Here is an 18,733-nt window from a genome sequence, read left to right as displayed (position 1 = left end):
ATCTCAACTACAATCCAAGTAATTTGGTTGTGCTATTAGATGAAGCACGATAATAACACATTAAGTTGTTGTATAAACACAAAATATCTGACATTGTATTTCTATTTGAACTTTGTTGTGGTTTTAAATGGTTGAAAGCGCATTGATAACACATTTAGACAACTAAACAAAACATCTGACCTTATTTTTCCATTGGATTTTGGCTTTGCTTTTATATTGGTTGAAAGCATAGTGATAACACATTGGGAATTCAACAAACTTCTGGCTGTCTTTTTGAGTGGGTGATTAAAGGTTCAAACCTCATTGATCGACTTCTCAACCAAATATTGCCAAAATGTCCACAGTGAAATGACTTGGTGTGCCCAGTGGGATTGTATCAAACAGCAGAGTTAAGAAAGTCTGGTGCTCCTTTGCATTTGTGTCCTGTAGACAGCAATGGGCTCCTAATGAGAACATAGTTTTAATGGATTATGTGCCCTGGCCCCTGAATGTGGTAAATATGCTTTCTGTTGTGGTCCAAGTATTTTTGCTGCTATGATGACGGTGACATAGCTAACTATCTTACAGGCCCATTCACATCTCTTACACATGAGAATGTATTCAACAAAATGTATCCAGTATAGCTTTGTCTCTGTTTGTCAGACATTGCTTATCTCTGTAGAGACTGATATACCATGGTGGTTTGTGCTCTCACTTATCTGAGTGAGAATGCACCTCGTCTTAGCACTGGGAGCAGTGAGAGACAGGTTTGATCATGAAAACTGGATGTATAAACAGGTCACTAACTGGCTCTCTGTGAAAGAGTCTGTCTCTAGCCGACTTGCCTTCTGCTCATGGATGCAGTTCAGTCTGAGTCATACTCTCACGACACTTACTGTCTCACAACACAGGCCCATCTAACAGGCTTCTATGCTGTTCAAAGTTCTCTCATCTTTAGATTTAGCAGAGTAATGTAAAATCTAGAGGAATGATCTGCACATATCATCTCACTCATTGAATCATTCCAGCACCATGTATAGGGACAGGTAAAGGGGCTGGGGGGTTGCTCATACATAAATGTGTTTCTGTTCGTTGACCTCTTAGAGACCTGGCGCCAAGAGACATCTCTGGAACCTCTGACCCCTTTGCCAGAATCCTCTTCAATAACCACAGTGCAGAAACTTCGGTGAGGAGGGAGATGAGCCAGATAACATGTTCATGTCTGAATTATCACCAACTTTAGTGGAAACAAAGACTGATTTGAGCATGTGAAATAGTACATGAAGGGTTTTTCTGTGTGTGTGTTAGATCATTAAGAAGACTCGTTATCCACACTGGAGTGAGACCCTGGAGCTGGAGCTGGAGACCTGGGAGCTGACTGAGGGAGGGAATGTCACAGTGGAAGTCTGGGACTGGGACATGGTGGGCAAGAATGACTTCCTGGGAAAGGTGAAGAGGTTATGTTCCTAATGTCTATGGGTTACTTATGTTATTCTGTGAGGACACATTATACTTATTTCTACTATGTGGAATCATTCATATTTTTACAAATGCCAATATGTATTGTTGGTGCTAGAGTGCTGTTTCAGTTTAGTGTATGGTATGATGTTTCGGTTATTTGTTTTCCTGTTCAGGTGGAAATCCCTTTTGCTTGCCTGCACAAGACACCTGTGTTGCAGGGTTGGTTTCGTCTGCTGCCCCTGGGAAACCATGAGGATGATGCAGGGTAAGGGGTGTGTGTATGTGTTTTCTTTGTTTTTGGACTAGAAGTCCTCACAAGGATAGTAAAACAAGGAACATTCAGACAAGTGGGGACATTTTGCCAGTCCCTGCAAGGAAAAAGGCTATTTTAGGCTTAGGTGTTAAATTTAAGGTTAGGGTTATAATTGGGGTTCAAATCAAATCAAATTAATTTATATAGCCCTTCGTACATCAGCTGATATCTCAAAGTGCTGTACAGAAACCCAGCCTAAAACCCCAAACAGCAAGCAATGCAGGTGTAGAAGCACGGTGGCTAGGAAAAACTCCCTAGAAAGGCCAATACCTAGGAAGAAACCTAGAGAGGAACCAGGCTATGTGGGGTGGCCAGTCCTCTTCTGGCTGTGCCGGGTGGAGATTATAACAGAACATGGCCAAGATGTTCAAATGTTCATAAATGACCAGCATGGTCGAATAATAATAAGGCAGAACAGTTGAAACTGGAGCAGCAGCACAGTCAGGTGGAAGTTGAAACTGGAGCAGCAGCATGGCCTGTTCAGTTTAGGTTTGGGGTTAGGAATTCATTTTATGGTTTGGGGTTAAGGTTAGGTTCTCCATGGCCGATGTGAGTAAGACATTTAAGTGTGTTGACCCTTGCAAGGCTGCCGGCCCAGATGGTATCCCTAGCCGCGTCCTCAGAGCATGCGCAGACCAGCCTGCTGGAGTGTTTACGGACATATTAAATCTCTCCCTATCCCAGTCTGCTGTCCCCACTTTCTTCAAAATGTCCACCATTGTTCCTGTACCCAAGAAAGCAAAGGTAACTGAACTAAATGACTATCGCCCCATAGCACTCATTTCTGTCATCATGAAGTGCTTAGATAAGGTAGATGTGATATGATCCTTAACTAGCCTACCTGTCACTACCTACCTGTATCGAAATGTTCTTTAAAGCTGTATCCAAATAATTTCAAAAAATGTGTTTTCGCTTTGTCATTATGGGGTATTTTTTGTAAACTCAGCAAAAAAGGAAACTCACTGTCAACTGCGTTTATTTCCAGCAAACATAACATGTGTAAATATTTGTGTGAACATACAAGATTCAACAATGAGACAAACTGAACAAGTTCCACAGACATGTGACTAACAGAAATGGAATAATGTGTCCCTGAAGTAACAGTTAGTATCTGATGTAGCCACCAGCGGCATTAAGTACTGCAGTGCATCTCCTCCTCATGGACTGCACCAGATTTGCCAGTTCTTGCTGTGAGATGTTACCCCACTCTTCCAACAAGGCACCAGCAAGTTCCCGGACATTTCTGGGGGGAATGGCCCTAGCCCTCACCCTCCGATCCAACAGGTCCCAAACGTGCTCAATGGGATTGAGATCCGGGCTCTTCACTGGCCATGGCAGAACAATTACATTCCAGTCTTGCAGGAAATCACACACAGAACGAGCAGTATGGCTGGTGGCATTGTTATGCTGGAGGGTCATGTCAGGATGAGCCTGCAGGAAGGGTACCACATGAGGGAGGAGGATGTCTTCCCTGTAACGCACAGCGTTGAGATTGCCTGCAATGACAACAAGCTCAGTCCGATGATGCTATGACACACCGCCCCAGACCGTGACGGGCCCTCCACCTCCAAATCGATTCTGCTCCACAGTACAGGCCTCGGTGTAACACTCATTCCTTCAACGATACATGCGAATCCGACCATCACCCCTGGTGAGACAAAACCGCAACTCATCCGAGAAGAGCACTTTTTGCCAGTCCTGTCTGGTCCAGCGAGGGTGGGTTTGTGCCCATAGGCGACGTTGTTGCCGGTGATGTCTGGTGAGGACCTGCCTTACAACAGGCCTACAAGCCCTCAGCCCTCAGGGATTGTGTGTTCCTGGTGTAACTCTGGCATTTGTTTTTGCCATTCTGTACACCTGTCCCACAGGTGTAATGTTCAGATGTATCGATCCTGTGCAGGTGTTGTTACATGTGGTCTGCCACTGTGAGGACAATCAGTTGTCTGTCCTCTCTCCCTGTAGCGCTGTCTTCGGCATCTCACAGTACGGACATTGCAATTTATTGCCCTGGCCACATCTGCAGTCCTCATGCCTCCTTGCAGCAAGCCTAAGACATGTTCACGCAGATGAACAGGGACCCTGGGCAATTTTCTTTTGGTGTTTTTCAGAGTCAGTAGAAAGGCCTCTTTGGTGTTCTAAGTTTTCATAACTGTGACCTTAATTGCCTACCGTCTGTAAGCTGTTAGTGTCTTAATGACCGTTCCACAGGTGCAATTTCATTGTTTATGGTTCATTGAACAAGCATGGGAAACAATGTTTAAACCCTTTACAATGAAGATCTGTGAAAATATTTGGATTTTTATAAATTATCTTTTTCTTTTTTGCTGAGTTTAGTTTGTGAGCTAAGCAGGCTACTGCCTGGGAAGGTCTCGCACCCAGAAGTACGAGATGGGGTGGGGGCGGGGGTAGGTTGACCTCAGGTCTCAACACTGGAGCCTGAAGTAGGGGGAATCTATCAAATAGCGCACCTCTAACTTTGTACAGTACTAATGCAATTTAGTAAAATCACACTAATCACAAAATTTGTAAAATCACACTAAGTCACACTACGAAAGGCTACCAAATAAACCACTATTCATTAATAATACTGTGAATATATACAGTTGAAGTCGGAGGTTTACATACACCTTAGTCAGCTAGAATTAAACTTTTTCACAATTACTGAAATTTAATTATAGTAAAAAGTCCCTGTCTTAGGTCAGTTAGGATCACCACTTTATTTAAAAAATGTGAAATGTCAGAATAATAGTAGAGAGAATGATTTATTTATTTAAGCTTTTATTTCTTTCATCACGTTCCCAGAGGGTCAGAAGTTTACATACATATTTGGTACCATTGCCTTTAAATTGTTTAACTTTGGTTAAATGTTTTGGGTAGCCCTCCACAAGCTTCCCACAATAAGTTCCTACATTACTTCTGACAGAGCTGGTGTAACTGAGTCTGGTTTGTAGGCCTCCTTGCTCGCACACGCTTTTTCAGTTTTGCCCACAAATTGTCCATATGATTGAGGTCAGGGCTTTGTGTTGGCCACTCCAATACCTTGACTTTGTTGTCCTTAAGCCATTTTGCCACAACTTTGGAAGCATGCTTGGGGTCATTGTCCATTTGGAAGTCCCGTTTGCGACCAAGCTTTAACTTCCGGACTGATGTCTTGAGATGTTGCTTCAATATATCCACATAATTTTGCATCTATTTTCTGAAGTGCACCAATCCCTCCTGCACCCCCACAACATGATGCTGCCACCCCCGTGCTTCACGGTTGGGATTATGTTCTTCGGCTTGCAAGCCTCCCCCTTTTTCCTCCAAACATAACGATGGTCATTATGGCCAAACAGTTCTGTTTATGTTTCATCAGACCAGAGGACATTTCTCCAAAAGGTACGATCTTTGTCCTCATGTGCAGTTGCAAACCTTAGTCTGGCTTTTTTTATGGTGGTTTTGGAGCAGTGGCTTATTCCTTGCTGAACGGCCTTCAGGTTATGTTGATATAGGACTTGTTTTACTGTGGATAGATATTTTTGTACCGGTTTCCGCCAGCATCTTCACAAGGCCCTTTGCTGTTGTTCTTTGATTTGCACACCAAAGTACGTTCATCTCTAGGAGACAGAACACATCTCCTTCCTGAGCGGTATGATGGCTGCGTTGTACCTTGGTGTTTACACTTGCATACTATTGTTTGTACAGATGAACGTGGTACCTTCAGGTGTTTGGAAATTACTCCCAAGGATGAACCAGACTTGTGAAGGTCTACAATTTTTTTTTCTGAGGCCTTGGTTGATTTCTTTAGATTTTCCCATGATGTCAAGCAAATAGGCACTGATTTTGAAGGTAGGCCTTGCCATACATCCACAGGTACACCTCCAATTGTATCAAATGATGTAATTAGCCTATCAGAAGCTTCTAAAGCCATTACATATTTTTCTGACATTTTCTAAGCTGTTTAAAGGCACAGTCAACTTAGTGTATGTAAACTTCTGACCCACTGGAATTGGGAATCAGTGAATTATAAGTGAAATAATCTGTCTGTAAACAATTGTTAATCGACTTGCCAAAACTATAGTTTGTTAACAAGAAATTTGTGGAGTGGTTGTTAAACAAGTTTTAATGACTCCAACCTAAGTGTATGTAAACTTCGACTTCAACTGTAGTTTCACAGACATATTGTTGCATTTTTTCTGATTTGTGCGAAATCTTTAAGAATAATATAAAACAGTCCACAATTGTGGATCGCTCTCAGATTTTTTCTTACTCTTCCAGTGACTGTAGCTGAATCATAGAGGAGCTTTTGTAATGATGGGGCGGTAAGTCGGAAGCAGGTGAAACGTTTTAATAAAACAAAACCAAGAACACGACACTAACATAAGGCAGTACGCTGATACACAATAACAATACCAACAAGAAAGGGAACGTGCCCACTCACCCTGCCAGTCCTGACAGTGAGTCCTCAGGAACCTCCCTAGCTCCTGATTCATCCTCTCCACCTGCCCGTTAGACTGAGGCCGCTTCCCGGATGTGAGGCTAACCTTGACCCCAAGCTTTTCCAATTCTGGATGTGAATTGGGGGCCACGGTCTGAGATGTCCTCCGGAAGGTCATAATGCCGGAAGACCTGCTGGAAAAGTGCCTCAGTGACCTGAAGAGCAGTGGGAAGACCAGGAAGAGGGATTAGGCGACATGACTTGGAGAATCTATCCACTACCACTAGAATGAAGATCAGTAACTCAGTAAGTCAGTGGATAGATGGGACCAAGGTCTCTGAGGCACGGGAAGCGGCAGGAGCTTCCCTGCTGGAGCATTCCGGGGGGGGGGGGACTTGGTTTGAGCACACTTGGAACAGGAGTTGATACTGCGTAACATCCTGCACCAAGGTGGGCCACCAGTATTTCTCAGTGAGGGAATGGATGGTGTGAGAAATACCTGGATGTCCATTGACTACAGCTGTGTGCCCAGGTCAGCAGCCAATCCCTTATCCCTGTCCCTGTGGGAACATAGATGTGTGTGCCCAGGTCAGCAGCCAATCCCTTATCCCTGTGGGAACATTGATGTGTGTGCCCAGGTCAGCAGCCGCTCCCTTATCCCTACGGGAACATAGATGTGTGTGCCCAGGTCAGCATCCGATCCCTTATCCCTGTGGGAACATAGATGTGTGTGCCCAGGTCAGCAGCCGATCCCTTATCCCTGTGGGAACATAGATGTGTGTGCCCAGGTCAGCAGCCGGTCCCTTATCCCTGAGGGAACGTAGATGTGTGTGCCCAGGTCAGCAGCCGATCCCTTATCCCTGCGGGAACGTAGATGTGTGTGCCCAGGTCAGCAGCCAATCCCTTATCCCTGTGGGAACATAGATGTGTGTGCCCAGGTCAGCAGCCAATCCCTTATCCCTGTGGGAACGTAGATTTGTGTGCCCAGGTCAGCAGCCGGTCCCTTATCCCTGTGGGAACATAGATGTGTGTGCCCAGGTCAGCAGCCGATCCCTTATCCCTGTGGGAACGTAGATGTGTGTGCCCAGGTCAGCAGCCAATCCCTGTGGGAACGTAGATGCACGCGGGAGGACAATTCTGGGGTGCGGGCTCACTCTCTAGAGCCTGGCGGATGTCCACATCTACGTCCCAAACCACTGGACCCATGACTCGGGAGGATGGGATTATGGGTGCCCTCTGGAGAGGAGCCTCTCCCGAATCGTAGATACGGGACAGGGCATTGACTTTGATGTTCTTAGAACCTGGGCAATAGGTCAGAGTGAAGTTGAACCTGGTGAAGAAGAGGGCCCACCTGGCTTGGCGCGGATTCAGTCTCCTCGCTGTCCGTATGTACTCAAGGTTCCGATGGTCAGTGAGGATGACAAATGGTTCCTTGGCTCCCTCCAGCCAGTGTCTCCACTCCTCTAATGCCAACTTCACCGCCAAGAGCTACCGATCACCAAGAGCTCCCGATCGCTGACGTCGTAATTCCTCTCTGCGTGGGACAGTTTCTTGGAGAAGAAAACACAAGGATACAATTTTAGTGTGTCCCCCTGTCTTTGTGACAAAACTGCTCCGACACCCACCTCCGATGCGTCTACCTCAACCACAAAGGGTAGCGTGGGATCTGGGTGTTTTAGCAAGGGGGTGGAGGTGAAACACCCCTTGAGGAGATGAAAGGCGTCGTCGGCTGCTGGAGACCAAACCAACCTACGAGGCCCACCCTTGTCTCCAAGAAGGAGACAGCCCTCTGGTGGAATTGGCACTTCTCCGCCTTCACGAAAAGGTTGCTAGCCAAGAGGCGTTCCAGGACTGCTCAAAACGTGAGTAATGTGATCTTCCAGGTTGGTCGAGAAGATCAGGATGTTATCGATGTACACTATCACCTGACGTCTGCATGTCCCTGAACTCATTGTTGACGAATGCCTGGAACACTGACTTGGCTAAGCCAAAGGGAATAACCAAGTGCTCGTAGTGACCAGACATCATGCTGAACACCGTCTTCCACTCACCCCCCCCCCCCCCCCCCCAGATGAGAATGAGATTGTAGTCACTCCGCAGGTCCAGTTTGGTGAAGAACCGGGCTCAGCGGAGCTGCTCGATGGCTAACTGCACCAGCGGGAGAGGGTCCCGATATACTTTGCAGTGATGTCATTGTCCACGGTAATCGATACAAGGGTGTAATCCTCCCTCCTTCTTGGCCACGAAGAAGAAACCAGCCGAAGCAGGGGACTTGGACCTGCGGTTGAAACCCTGTTGGAGCGCCTCTTGAATGTAGTCCTCCATGGCCTGGGTCTCAGCCACTGACAGAGGGTAGATGCGTCTGCGCGGAAGGAAAGCACCGGAAAACTGGTCAATGGCAAAGTCCCAGGGGCGATGAGGAGGTAGACAGGTAGCGCGGGTCTTGGAGAATACCTCCCTTAGATCCTGATATTCCTCCGGGATGTTGGGCTGGAGGGCAACCACAGGACTCTCAAACAACGTGGAACCACAGGGGACAGGAAAGCAGGTCGTCCGGCATTCAGGTGACCAGTCGGTGATTCTCATCCTCGACCATGAGATGATAGGGTTATGGCGCTGAAGCCAAGGTAGACAGAGGATGATCTTGTGAACTGGTGCAATGGTGATGAAGGGATGTTTTCCTGGTGATTGGGCTCCATGGTGAGGGTGAGTGGTTGGGTGATGTGTGTGATGGTTCCAGATCCTAGAGGCTGACAGTCGAGACCTTGAACTGGAAAAGGAGAGGAAGCAAGGGTCTGATCCATAAAGTTCCCTGCGGCACTGGAATCCACTCAATATGTAGACACAGGGCATAAGGGACAGTCAGCCAGAGTGATGGGTACTAAAAATAGTCTAACAGGAAGAGCAGTAGATGGAATACTCACTCCAGGTCCAGGGGATGTAACATCACGTGACCATCCCTCTGCTCTAATGGATCCCAGATTCTGAAGTAATGGACACCGCTGGCGCTTGTGCCCTCCCTGGGCACAGTACAGACAGAGCCCCAGCTGTATCCGTCTGCCTCGTTTTGCAGCAGGAAGACGTGTAACCCCTACCTCCATGGGTTCAGGCTCTGATCCCGAACACTCGCCGAAGGAGGGAGAGAAGTGATGGAGATGCCAAAGCTCCTGGAGGAGGTTATCTAGACGATGGCCATTGCAATGAGTATGTCCAGGGTGAGGTTGTCATCTCGGCAGGCCAGTTCAGTCTGGACCTCCTCGTGCAGACCTCTTCTAAATAATGTGCTGAGCGCTGACTCATTCTATCCACTGGAAGCTGCTACTGTCCGGAAGGTAAGTGCATACTCAGTAGCTGTCAGATTCCTCTGCTGGAGCTGACGCAGACACTCACCTCCTGCTCTGCCCTCCGCGGGATGATCAAAAATACATTTAAAACAGAGCCATGAACACCTCATAAGTCTCGAGCTCCTCCTCTCTCCCAGATGGCCGTAGCCCATTCCAATGCCCGCCCAGTCAGCAGAGAAATATCCGTGGCAACCTTAGACCTCTCGGTGGTGGGAGCTCGCATCTGATGTGAGAAATAGAGGGAGCACTGAAGGAGGAAGCCACTGCATTGGGATGTTGTCCCTTCATATTTCTCCGGGAGGGATAAACAGGCATCGCTGACCTGAGTGGTTTGCTGGATGTGCTGGTGTGCTGACTCGTTGGGTAGACTGGCTCTAGAATATCCTCCACTGTTGAGACGTTGTAGACTGTGGACAATATAAAGCCACTCTAAATGTGCAGTTTTGTCACACAACACAATGCCACAGATGTCTCAAGTTTTGAGGGAGCGCGCAATTGACATGCTGACTGAAGGAATGTCCAACAGAGCTGGTGCCAGATAATTTTATGTAAATTTTCTCTACCATTTTAAAAGAATTTGGCAGTACGTCCAACCAACCTCAACTGCAGACCACTTGTAATCGCGCCAGCCCAGGACCTCCACATCTGGCTTCCTCTTTTGTGGGAAAAAACTCAATTCTGATTGTCTGGGAGACTGGCTCCCCAGTTGCTGTGCCTAATAAATGTATTTCAATTGGCCCGATTTCTCTTGATGAACTGAAAGTCTGTAAAATCTTTGACGTTGCATGTTGCGTTTATATTTGCTCAGTATATTTAGCTAAAATAATAAATTGCTGAAATAAAATGGACAATTGAAAAACGGACCCCCATTTTCTCAGGTGTTTATTACCCTGTCAGGTGAATGTCAGCCTAATAAGTATAAGGCAAAGGTTTGAAGACAGCCGGCGGATCACTGTTTAAATATCTTATTCCCTCACTGAGTTTCATCAAGGGACAAGGGTATACAGCTAGGGCTCTGCAGGCATCTGTTCTCTGTGATAACAGTAGAACAAGGGTAACTGTGATAGCAAGGCACACACACACAGAGTCATTACGGAATGAGTCACAGATTTAGGGGGTTATTTGTTCCGGAAGGAATGACAAGGTACTATCAGAAGGGAGGTCTGTCACTCCCAAGATGGCAGGGTAGAGGAAACTGGAAAGGCCATTATAGAGTGGTTGTCACACATCATACCCCGCATGGCAATCCACCAAACTTATCCCCGGTGTGGGCACATTCCCTTTTTAATACTCAGCACTGCTTGTGCTATAAGATGTTTGTGCTAAGCAAACTTCCTGTGAGTATTGTTTGAGTGTTGTGACTGTATTGTCTCTGAGACCTCCCTCTCTTTCTCTCTGTCCACAGAGGTAAGCTGGGTGCGCTGCGTCTTAAGGTGCGTCTGGTGGAGGACCGTATCCTGCCCTCCATGTACTACCAGCCTCTCATTGACCTGCTGGTGGAGTCTGTCATCTCTCCTGCTGAGGTCAGCATCACACTACTGTCACAAACACAACACATTGTTATTAACTCATTCTACAGGATATTTTTCAGTGGAGGCTCTTCAGAGGAGGAAGGGGTGTACCATCCACCTCAGTGAATTTCATACAAATAAAATTGTTAAAACATTTAAAAATTATACTAAATATATTCACCAAATAATGTTTTAAAACACACTTTTTTGCAATGAAGGTTTACAGTAGCCTCAACAGCCATCTGTAGGGTATCACCATGGTGTAGCCGGAGGACAGCTAGCTTCCGTCCTCCTCTGTGTACATTGACTTCAATACAAAACCTAGGAGGCTTATGGTTCTCAATCCCTTCCATAGACTTGCACAGTAATTATGACAACTTCCAGAGGATGTTCTCCAACCTATCAGAGCTCTTGCAGCATGAACTGACATGTTGTCCACCCAATCAAATGATCAGAGAATTAATCTAGTACTGAAAGCATAAGCTACAGCCAGCTAGCACTGCAGTTCATACAATGTGGTGAGGAGTTGACAATAGTTTTGAACAAATGAATTTCTTCAAAAATAAAGGAGAAGCAGTTTCACTTACTTAGCTAGCAAATGCAGCTAGCTAGTTTAGCATACTCATATACCCTGCTCAAATAGAGGGATGTTAGCTAGCTTGCTATGGCTATCCAACACAATACTGGAACTCTTCCAAGTCAAGGTAAGCTTTTGGTTTTACTACTTTATTGCCGCCGGTGTAACTGCTACATTTTTAACTGACTATACACTATAGTTACTGCATGATTGTAGCAGGTTTACTAACGTCTTAGTTTTCTTAGCTATGTTGACTATGACGTTACTTTAGCTAATATGGGGACAACGATGTAGGTTGTGTGTAATAGTTATGATATGGTTTGGCTTGGAAAAGTTTTTTCGCCTGATGTGTTGTGCATTGAAGTCCACAAACGAAGGGAAAAGGTAAGAGGTAGAGAGCACATAGAATTATTATTATTTACCCTCATTTTTCTCCCCAATTCCGTGGTAATTTCGTGGTTGTTACAGTCTTGTCCCAACTCCCTTCTGGACACGGGAGAGGCGAAGGTCGAGAGCTGTGCGTCCTCCGAAACACAACCCACACTGCTTCTTGACACAATGCCCGCTTAACCTGGAAGCCAGCCACACCAATGTGTAGGAGGAAACACCGTACACCTGGCGACCGTGTCAGCGTGCATTGTGCCCAGCCCGCCACAGGAGACGCTAGTGCGCGACGGGACAAGAACATCCCTGCCGGCCAAACCCTCCCCTAACCCGGACAACGCTGGGCCAATTGTACGCCGCCCCATGGGTCTCCCAGTCACGGCCGGCTACGACAGAGCCAGGATCTCAGGATCTCTAGTGGCACAGCTAGCTCTGCGATGCAGTGCCTTAGACCACTGCGCCACTCGGGAGGCCTCACAGAGCACATAGACATAGACCTAAACTGGAACATGCTTAACACCCCAGCCATCCTACAATCTAAACTTGATGCCCTCAATCTCACACAAATAATCAATGAACCTACCAGGTACCTCCCCAAAACCTTAAACACGGGCACCCTCATAGATATCATCCTAACCAACTTCCCCTCTAAATACACCTCTGCTGTCTTCAACCAAGATCTCAGCGATCACTGCCTCATTGCCTGCATCCGTAATGGGTCAGCGGTCAAACGACCTCCACTCATCACTGTAAAACGCTCCCTGAAACACTTCTGCGAGCAGGCCTTTCTAATCGACCTGGCCGGGGTATCCTGGAAGGATATTGATCTCATCCCGTCAGTAGAGGATGCCTGGATAAGAACACCTCCTCCCAGCTGCCCACTGCACTGAAGATAGGAAACACTGTCACCACTGATAAATCCACCATAATTGAGAATTTCAATAAGCATTTTTCTACGGCTGGCCATGCTTTCCACCTGGCTACTCCTACCCCGGACAACAGCACTGCACCCCCAACAGCAACTCGCCCAAGCCTTCCCCATTTCTCCTTCTCCCAAATCCATTCAGCTGATGTTCTGAAAGAGCTGCAAAATCTGGACCCCTACAAATCAGCCGGGCTAGACAATCTGGACCCTTTCTTTCTAAAATTATCTGCCGAAATTGTTGCCACCCCTATTACTAGCCTGTTCAACCTCTCTTTCGTGTCGTCTGAGATTCCCAAAGATTGGAAAGCAGCTGCGGTCATCCCCCTCTTCAAAGGGGGGGACACTCTTGACCCAAACTGCTACAGACCTATATCTATCCTACCGTGCCTTTCTAAGGTCTTCGAAAGCCAAGTCAACAAACAGATTACCGACCATTTCGAATCTCACCATACCTTCTCTGCTATGCAATCTGGTTTCAGAGCTGGTCATGGGTGCACCTCAGCCACGCTCAAGGTCCTAAACGATATCTTAACCGCCATCGATAAGAAACATTACTGTGCAGCCGTATTCATTGATCTGGCCAAGGCTTTCGACTCTGTCAATCACCATATCCTCATCGGCAGACTCGACAGCCTTGGTTTCTCAAATGATTGCCTCGCCTGGTTCACCAACTACTTCTCTGATAGAGTTCAGTGTGTCAAGTCGGAGGGTCTGCTGTCCGGACCTCTGGCAGTCTCTATGGGGGTGCCACAGGGTTCAATTCTTGGACCGACTCTCTTCTCTGTATACATCAATGAGGTCGCTCTTGCTGCTGGTGAGTCCCTGATCCACCTCTACGCAGACGACACCATTCTGTATACTTCCGGCCCTTCTTTGGACACTGTGTTAACAACCCTCCAGGCAAGCTTCAATGCCATACAACTCTCCTTCCGTGGCCTCCAATTGCTCTTAAATACAAGTAAAACTAAATGCATGCTCTTCAACCGATCGCTACCTGCACCTACCCGCCTGTCCAACATCACTACTCTGGACGGCTCTGACTTAGAATACGTGGACAACTACAAATACTTAGGTGTCTGGTTAGACTGTAAACTCTCCTTCCAGACCCATATCAAACATCTCCAATCCAAAGTTAAATCTAGAATTGGCTTCCTATTTCGCAACAAAGCATCCTTCACTCATGCTGCCAAACATACCCTTGTAAAACTGACCATCCTACCAATCCTCGACTTTGGCGATGTCATTTACAAAATAGCCTCCAATACCCTACTCAACAAATTGGATGCAGTCTATCACAGTGCAATCCGTTTTATCACCAAAGCCCCATATACTACCCACCATTGCGACCTGTACGCTCTCGTTGGCTGGCCCTCGCTTCATACTCGTCGCCAAACCCACTGGCTCCATGTCATCTACAAGAACCTGCTAGGTAAAGTCCCCCCTTATCTCAGCTCGCTGGTCACCATAGCATCTCCCACCTGTAGCACACGCTCCAGCAGGTATATCTCTCTAGTCACCCCCAAGACCAATTCTTTCTTTGGCCGCCTCTCCTTCCAGTTCTCTGCTGCCAATGACTGGAACGAACTACAAAAATCTCTGAAACTGGAAACACTTATCTCCCTCACTAGCTTTAAGCACCAACTGTCAGAGCAGCTCACAGATTACTGCACCTGTACATAGCCCACCTATAATTTAGCCCAAACAACTACCTCTTTCCCAACTGTATTTAATTTTTATTTATTTATTTATTTTGCTCCTTTGCACCCCATTATTTTTTTATTTCTACTTTGCACATTCTTCCATTGCAAAACTACCATTCCAGTATTTTACTTGCTATATTGTATTTACTTTGCCATCATGGCCTTTTTTTGCCTTTACCTCCCTTCTCACCTCATTTGCTCACATTGTATATAGACTTGTTTATACTGCATTATTGACTGTATGTTTGTTTTTACTCCATGTGTAACTCTGTGTCGTTTTATCTGTCGAACTGCTTTGCTTTATCTTGGCCAGGTCGCAATTGTAAATGAGAACTTGTTCTCAACTTGCCTACCTGGTTAAATAAAGGTAAAATAAAAATAAAAAAAATAAAAGATACGAGAAGGAATACAACGTGGCTGCTCTGAATGTGAGCTGTGTTTATGTGTGATCAGGGGTGTATTCATTCCGCCAATTCTGTTGAAAAAACGTTTCTTAAAATGAAGCGAAACTGGGATTAACATACCTGAATGTGTCCAATAGAAACTCTCGTTTGCAACTGTTGGACTAATGATTACACCCTAGATCAGCTAGATGCAGGTAAGAGTGTGCAAGGCTGTATTGAATGTGTCACTGTCTGTCCATGTGTCACTGTCTGTCACCTAAACATTTTCTCTGGATCTGTGTCACCTATGTTGCGATCTTTCATTCATACGCTAGGTTGTAACAGCCTTATGATGGGTATAGGCAAAATTTGAGTGTCATTTAGTAGCCTAAACCTATAGATGTTACATTGAACTGGGTGAATGGAATATGAATGACGGTCGTCCAACATACTGTAATAGAAATAAGGCCATGCTCCTAAAAAAAATGTGTCCCCCATCTTAAAGGGCATTGACCGCCACTGATATTGTTATGATTTATTCAGCTACTAATGAATTCCATTTTCATGCCATATGAAGATGCCATGATGCGTGATTCCTTTCTATGAAAAGGAATATCCTTCCACAACAGGGTTATATAGAGAGCATAATGTGCTCCATGGCTGACAGACACAAAGTCAGCTTCCTCTCATATATGAACACCTGGCTAATAGACCCTGACTATCTATGACCCCTCACAGGTGGAGGACAGCAGCCCTCTGACCATGCTGGAGGAGGTGACCACGGTTGAGAGCCGGCAGGATGTGGCCATGACCCTGGTCAAGATCTACCTGGGCCAGGGCCTGGTGGTTCCCTTTCTGGATTACCTCAGCACCCGTGAGGTCAACCATACTTGTAAGAGACACGGGCTGGCTTGGGAATTTAACATTGGATCGGAAAGTCATATTTGTGAGCTTTAAAAAAAAAATGGTTATATGACCACTGAATCTCTTGGATGTAGGGAAACAAATCCCTGTGAAGCTGTGAACAACCAGGGAGTGTGTAGGTTAAGGTAGTGTACCGTGTGGGAAGGAGCTTTGAGTGTACAGTACAAGTCAAAAGTTTGCACGCTCATTCAAGGGTTTTTCTTTATTTGTACTATTTTCTACATGGTAGAATAACAGTGTAGACATCAAAACTATGAAATAACACATATGGAATCATGTAGTAACCCATTTAAAAAAAAAATACAAATCAAAATATATTTAATATTTGAGATTCTTCAAAGTAGCCACCCTTTGCCTTGATGATAGCTTTACACACTTTTGGCATGCTCTCAAACATCTTCACCTGGTATGCTTTTCCAACAGTCTTGAAGGAGTTCCCACATATGCTGAAGCACTTGTTAGCTGCTTTTCCTTCACTCTGCGGTCCAACTCATCCCAAACCATCTCAATTGGGTTGAGGTCAGGTGATTGTGGAGGCCAGGTCATCTGATGCAGCACTCCATCACTCTCCTTCTTGGTCAAATTGCCCTTACACAGCCTGGAGGTGTGTTGTGTCATTGTCCTGTTGAAAACTGATAGTTCCATTAAGCGCAAACCAGATGGGATGCTGTGGTAGCCATGCTGGTTAAGTGTGCCTTGAATTCTAAATAAATCACAGACAGTGTCACCAACAAAACATCCCCACACCATCACATCTCTTCCTCTATGCTTCATGGTGGGAACCACGCATGCGGAGGTCATCCGTTCACCTACTCTCCGTCTCACAAAGACACGGCGGTTGGAACCAAAAATCTAAAATTTGGACTCATCAATCAAAGGACAGATTTCCACCGGTCTAATGTCCATTGCTCAAGTTTCTTGGCCCAAGTAAGTCTCTTCTTATTATTGGTGTCCTTTAGTAGTGGTTTCTATGCAGCAATTCGACCATGAAGGCCTGATTCACGCAGTCTCCTCTGAACAGTTGATGTTGAGATGTGTCTGTTACTTGAACTCTGTGAAGCATTTATTTGGGCTGCAATCTGAGGTGCAGTTAACTCTAATGAACTTGTGCTCTGCAGCAGAGGAAACTCTGGGTCTTCCTTTCCTGTGGTGTTCCTCATGAGATCCAGTTTCATCATAGCGCTTGATGGTTTTTGCAACTGCACTTGAAGAAACTTTTACCAGATTAATTTTAAAGTAATGATGGACTGTTGTTTCTCTTTCCTTATTTGAGCTGTTCTTGATGTAATATGGACTTGGTCTTTTACCAAATAGGGCTATCTTCTGTATACCACCCCTAACTTGTCACAACACAACTGCTTGGCTCAAATGCATTAAGAAGGAAAGAAATGCCACAAATGTACTTTTAACAAGGCACACCTGTTAATTGAAATGCATTCCAGGTGACTACATTATGAAGCTGGTTGAGAGAATTCCAAGTGTGCAACGCTGTCATCAAGGCAAAGGGTGGCTACTTCAAAGAATCTCAAATATAAAATATATTTTGATTTGTTTAACACATTTTTGGTTACTACATGATTCCATATGTGTTATTTCATCATTTTGATGTCTTCACTATTATTCTACAATTGAGAAAATAGTTTTAAAAAATAAAGAAAAACCCTTGAATGTGTGTCAACTTTTGACTGGTACTGTATGTGTGCTAGGCAGATTGAATAAGAGCCCAGCTGCTCACCTGCTCTTGTTCCTGCGTATCCCACAGAGGCTCTAAGCGTTGTTGGTATTTAACACTGATTTGACGCTCTTTCTCTAATCGTAGCAGCAGCCACGGTCGGGCTGTGTGGGCGGGCGGTGCACGCCTGCCAGCACTATATTTATCAGACCTCCGACAATTATCCACCCTTAAGTCGTTTCACAAGTTCTGCGTGTTCATTAATTATATTTCTGTCTCCACCCGCGTCCCCAGGCTAAGTCATAAGGAGTTTTGTTGTCCTCTGCGTGTTTTCTTCTCTTTCTGTTCGTGTGCCTTGCGATTACAAACAAAATGCCTAAGTTTCCATAGCAACTCCACACGATCTGAAAGGGAGATCAAAATAGATGTTGGGGAGCAGCAAGACATTAAATCAGGGCACAAAGACAAATGAGAAAAAAACTACCATAGAAGTTGTGTGGTGGACCCAAACTTCTAACTATCCTTTATGTCGTGAAAGTGCAGGCAGCTCCTCCCTATCCCCTCTCACAAATGACCTTTAGGTATACAACTAAAACACTTGGTAACAGGTCATATCACCATGACTACTTTAATGTTCCTCCCTCCAAGGATAAAGGTAACTGTGTAGCAAAGAGGGCCAAAGACAGTCATCTTTGAATACTGAAATTAGAGTAGCGCTAGTATTTGGGTGACCCTCGTAGACCAAGATCAATATCTGGTTCATGACTCCTCTTAGCCCCATATACAGTGGTTTAGAAATATGATTTCCCTGAAGTGTATAGCCTGTCCTATGTTATAAAGATATGTTACATTTTTGTTATTTACATTCCTCTTCCTTTTCATGTATCCTTCTGACAGCGGATCCAAACACCTTGTTCCGGTCCAACTCTCTAGCTTCTAAAGCCATGGACCAGTTCATGAAGGTGAGTGGAACTCCAGTATATTCTCATCATGTTGTCTAGGCATGCTCAATCCAACATGTTAGCTGGATTCACTCTTGGCAGTCACACTATGCTCACACCTGTCCCACAGTATATACATGCCAAAGACTTAAATCTAAGAACCACTATTATTCTGAATAACTGGTGTTAGCCGGATAAATAT

At 45.5% G+C, this 18,733-nt stretch overlaps 1 protein-coding gene across 1 annotated transcript in view; it reads left to right on the top strand.

Moving 5' to 3' along the window:
- The window catches only part of LOC109894892 (rasGAP-activating-like protein 1), a 63,160-nt gene that overhangs the window by 33,751 nt on the left and 10,676 nt on the right, over positions 1-18,733 (top strand). The window contains exons 6-11 of the mRNA XM_020488551.2: positions 1,084-1,165; positions 1,288-1,428; positions 1,614-1,705; positions 10,920-11,037; positions 15,733-15,886; positions 18,488-18,552. Of these exons, the coding sequence (XP_020344140.1) occupies positions 1,084-1,165; positions 1,288-1,428; positions 1,614-1,705; positions 10,920-11,037; positions 15,733-15,886; positions 18,488-18,552 (652 nt within the window). The remainder of the gene's footprint in view (positions 1-1,083; positions 1,166-1,287; positions 1,429-1,613; positions 1,706-10,919; positions 11,038-15,732; positions 15,887-18,487; positions 18,553-18,733) is intronic.

Source organism: Oncorhynchus kisutch, linkage group LG8, assembly GCF_002021735.2.
Source record: "Oncorhynchus kisutch isolate 150728-3 linkage group LG8, Okis_V2, whole genome shotgun sequence".
Taxonomy (NCBI): domain Eukaryota; kingdom Metazoa; phylum Chordata; class Actinopteri; order Salmoniformes; family Salmonidae; genus Oncorhynchus; species Oncorhynchus kisutch.
Note: the sequence above shows the minus strand (reverse complement) of the source record. Positions and strands in the feature narration are given on the sequence as shown.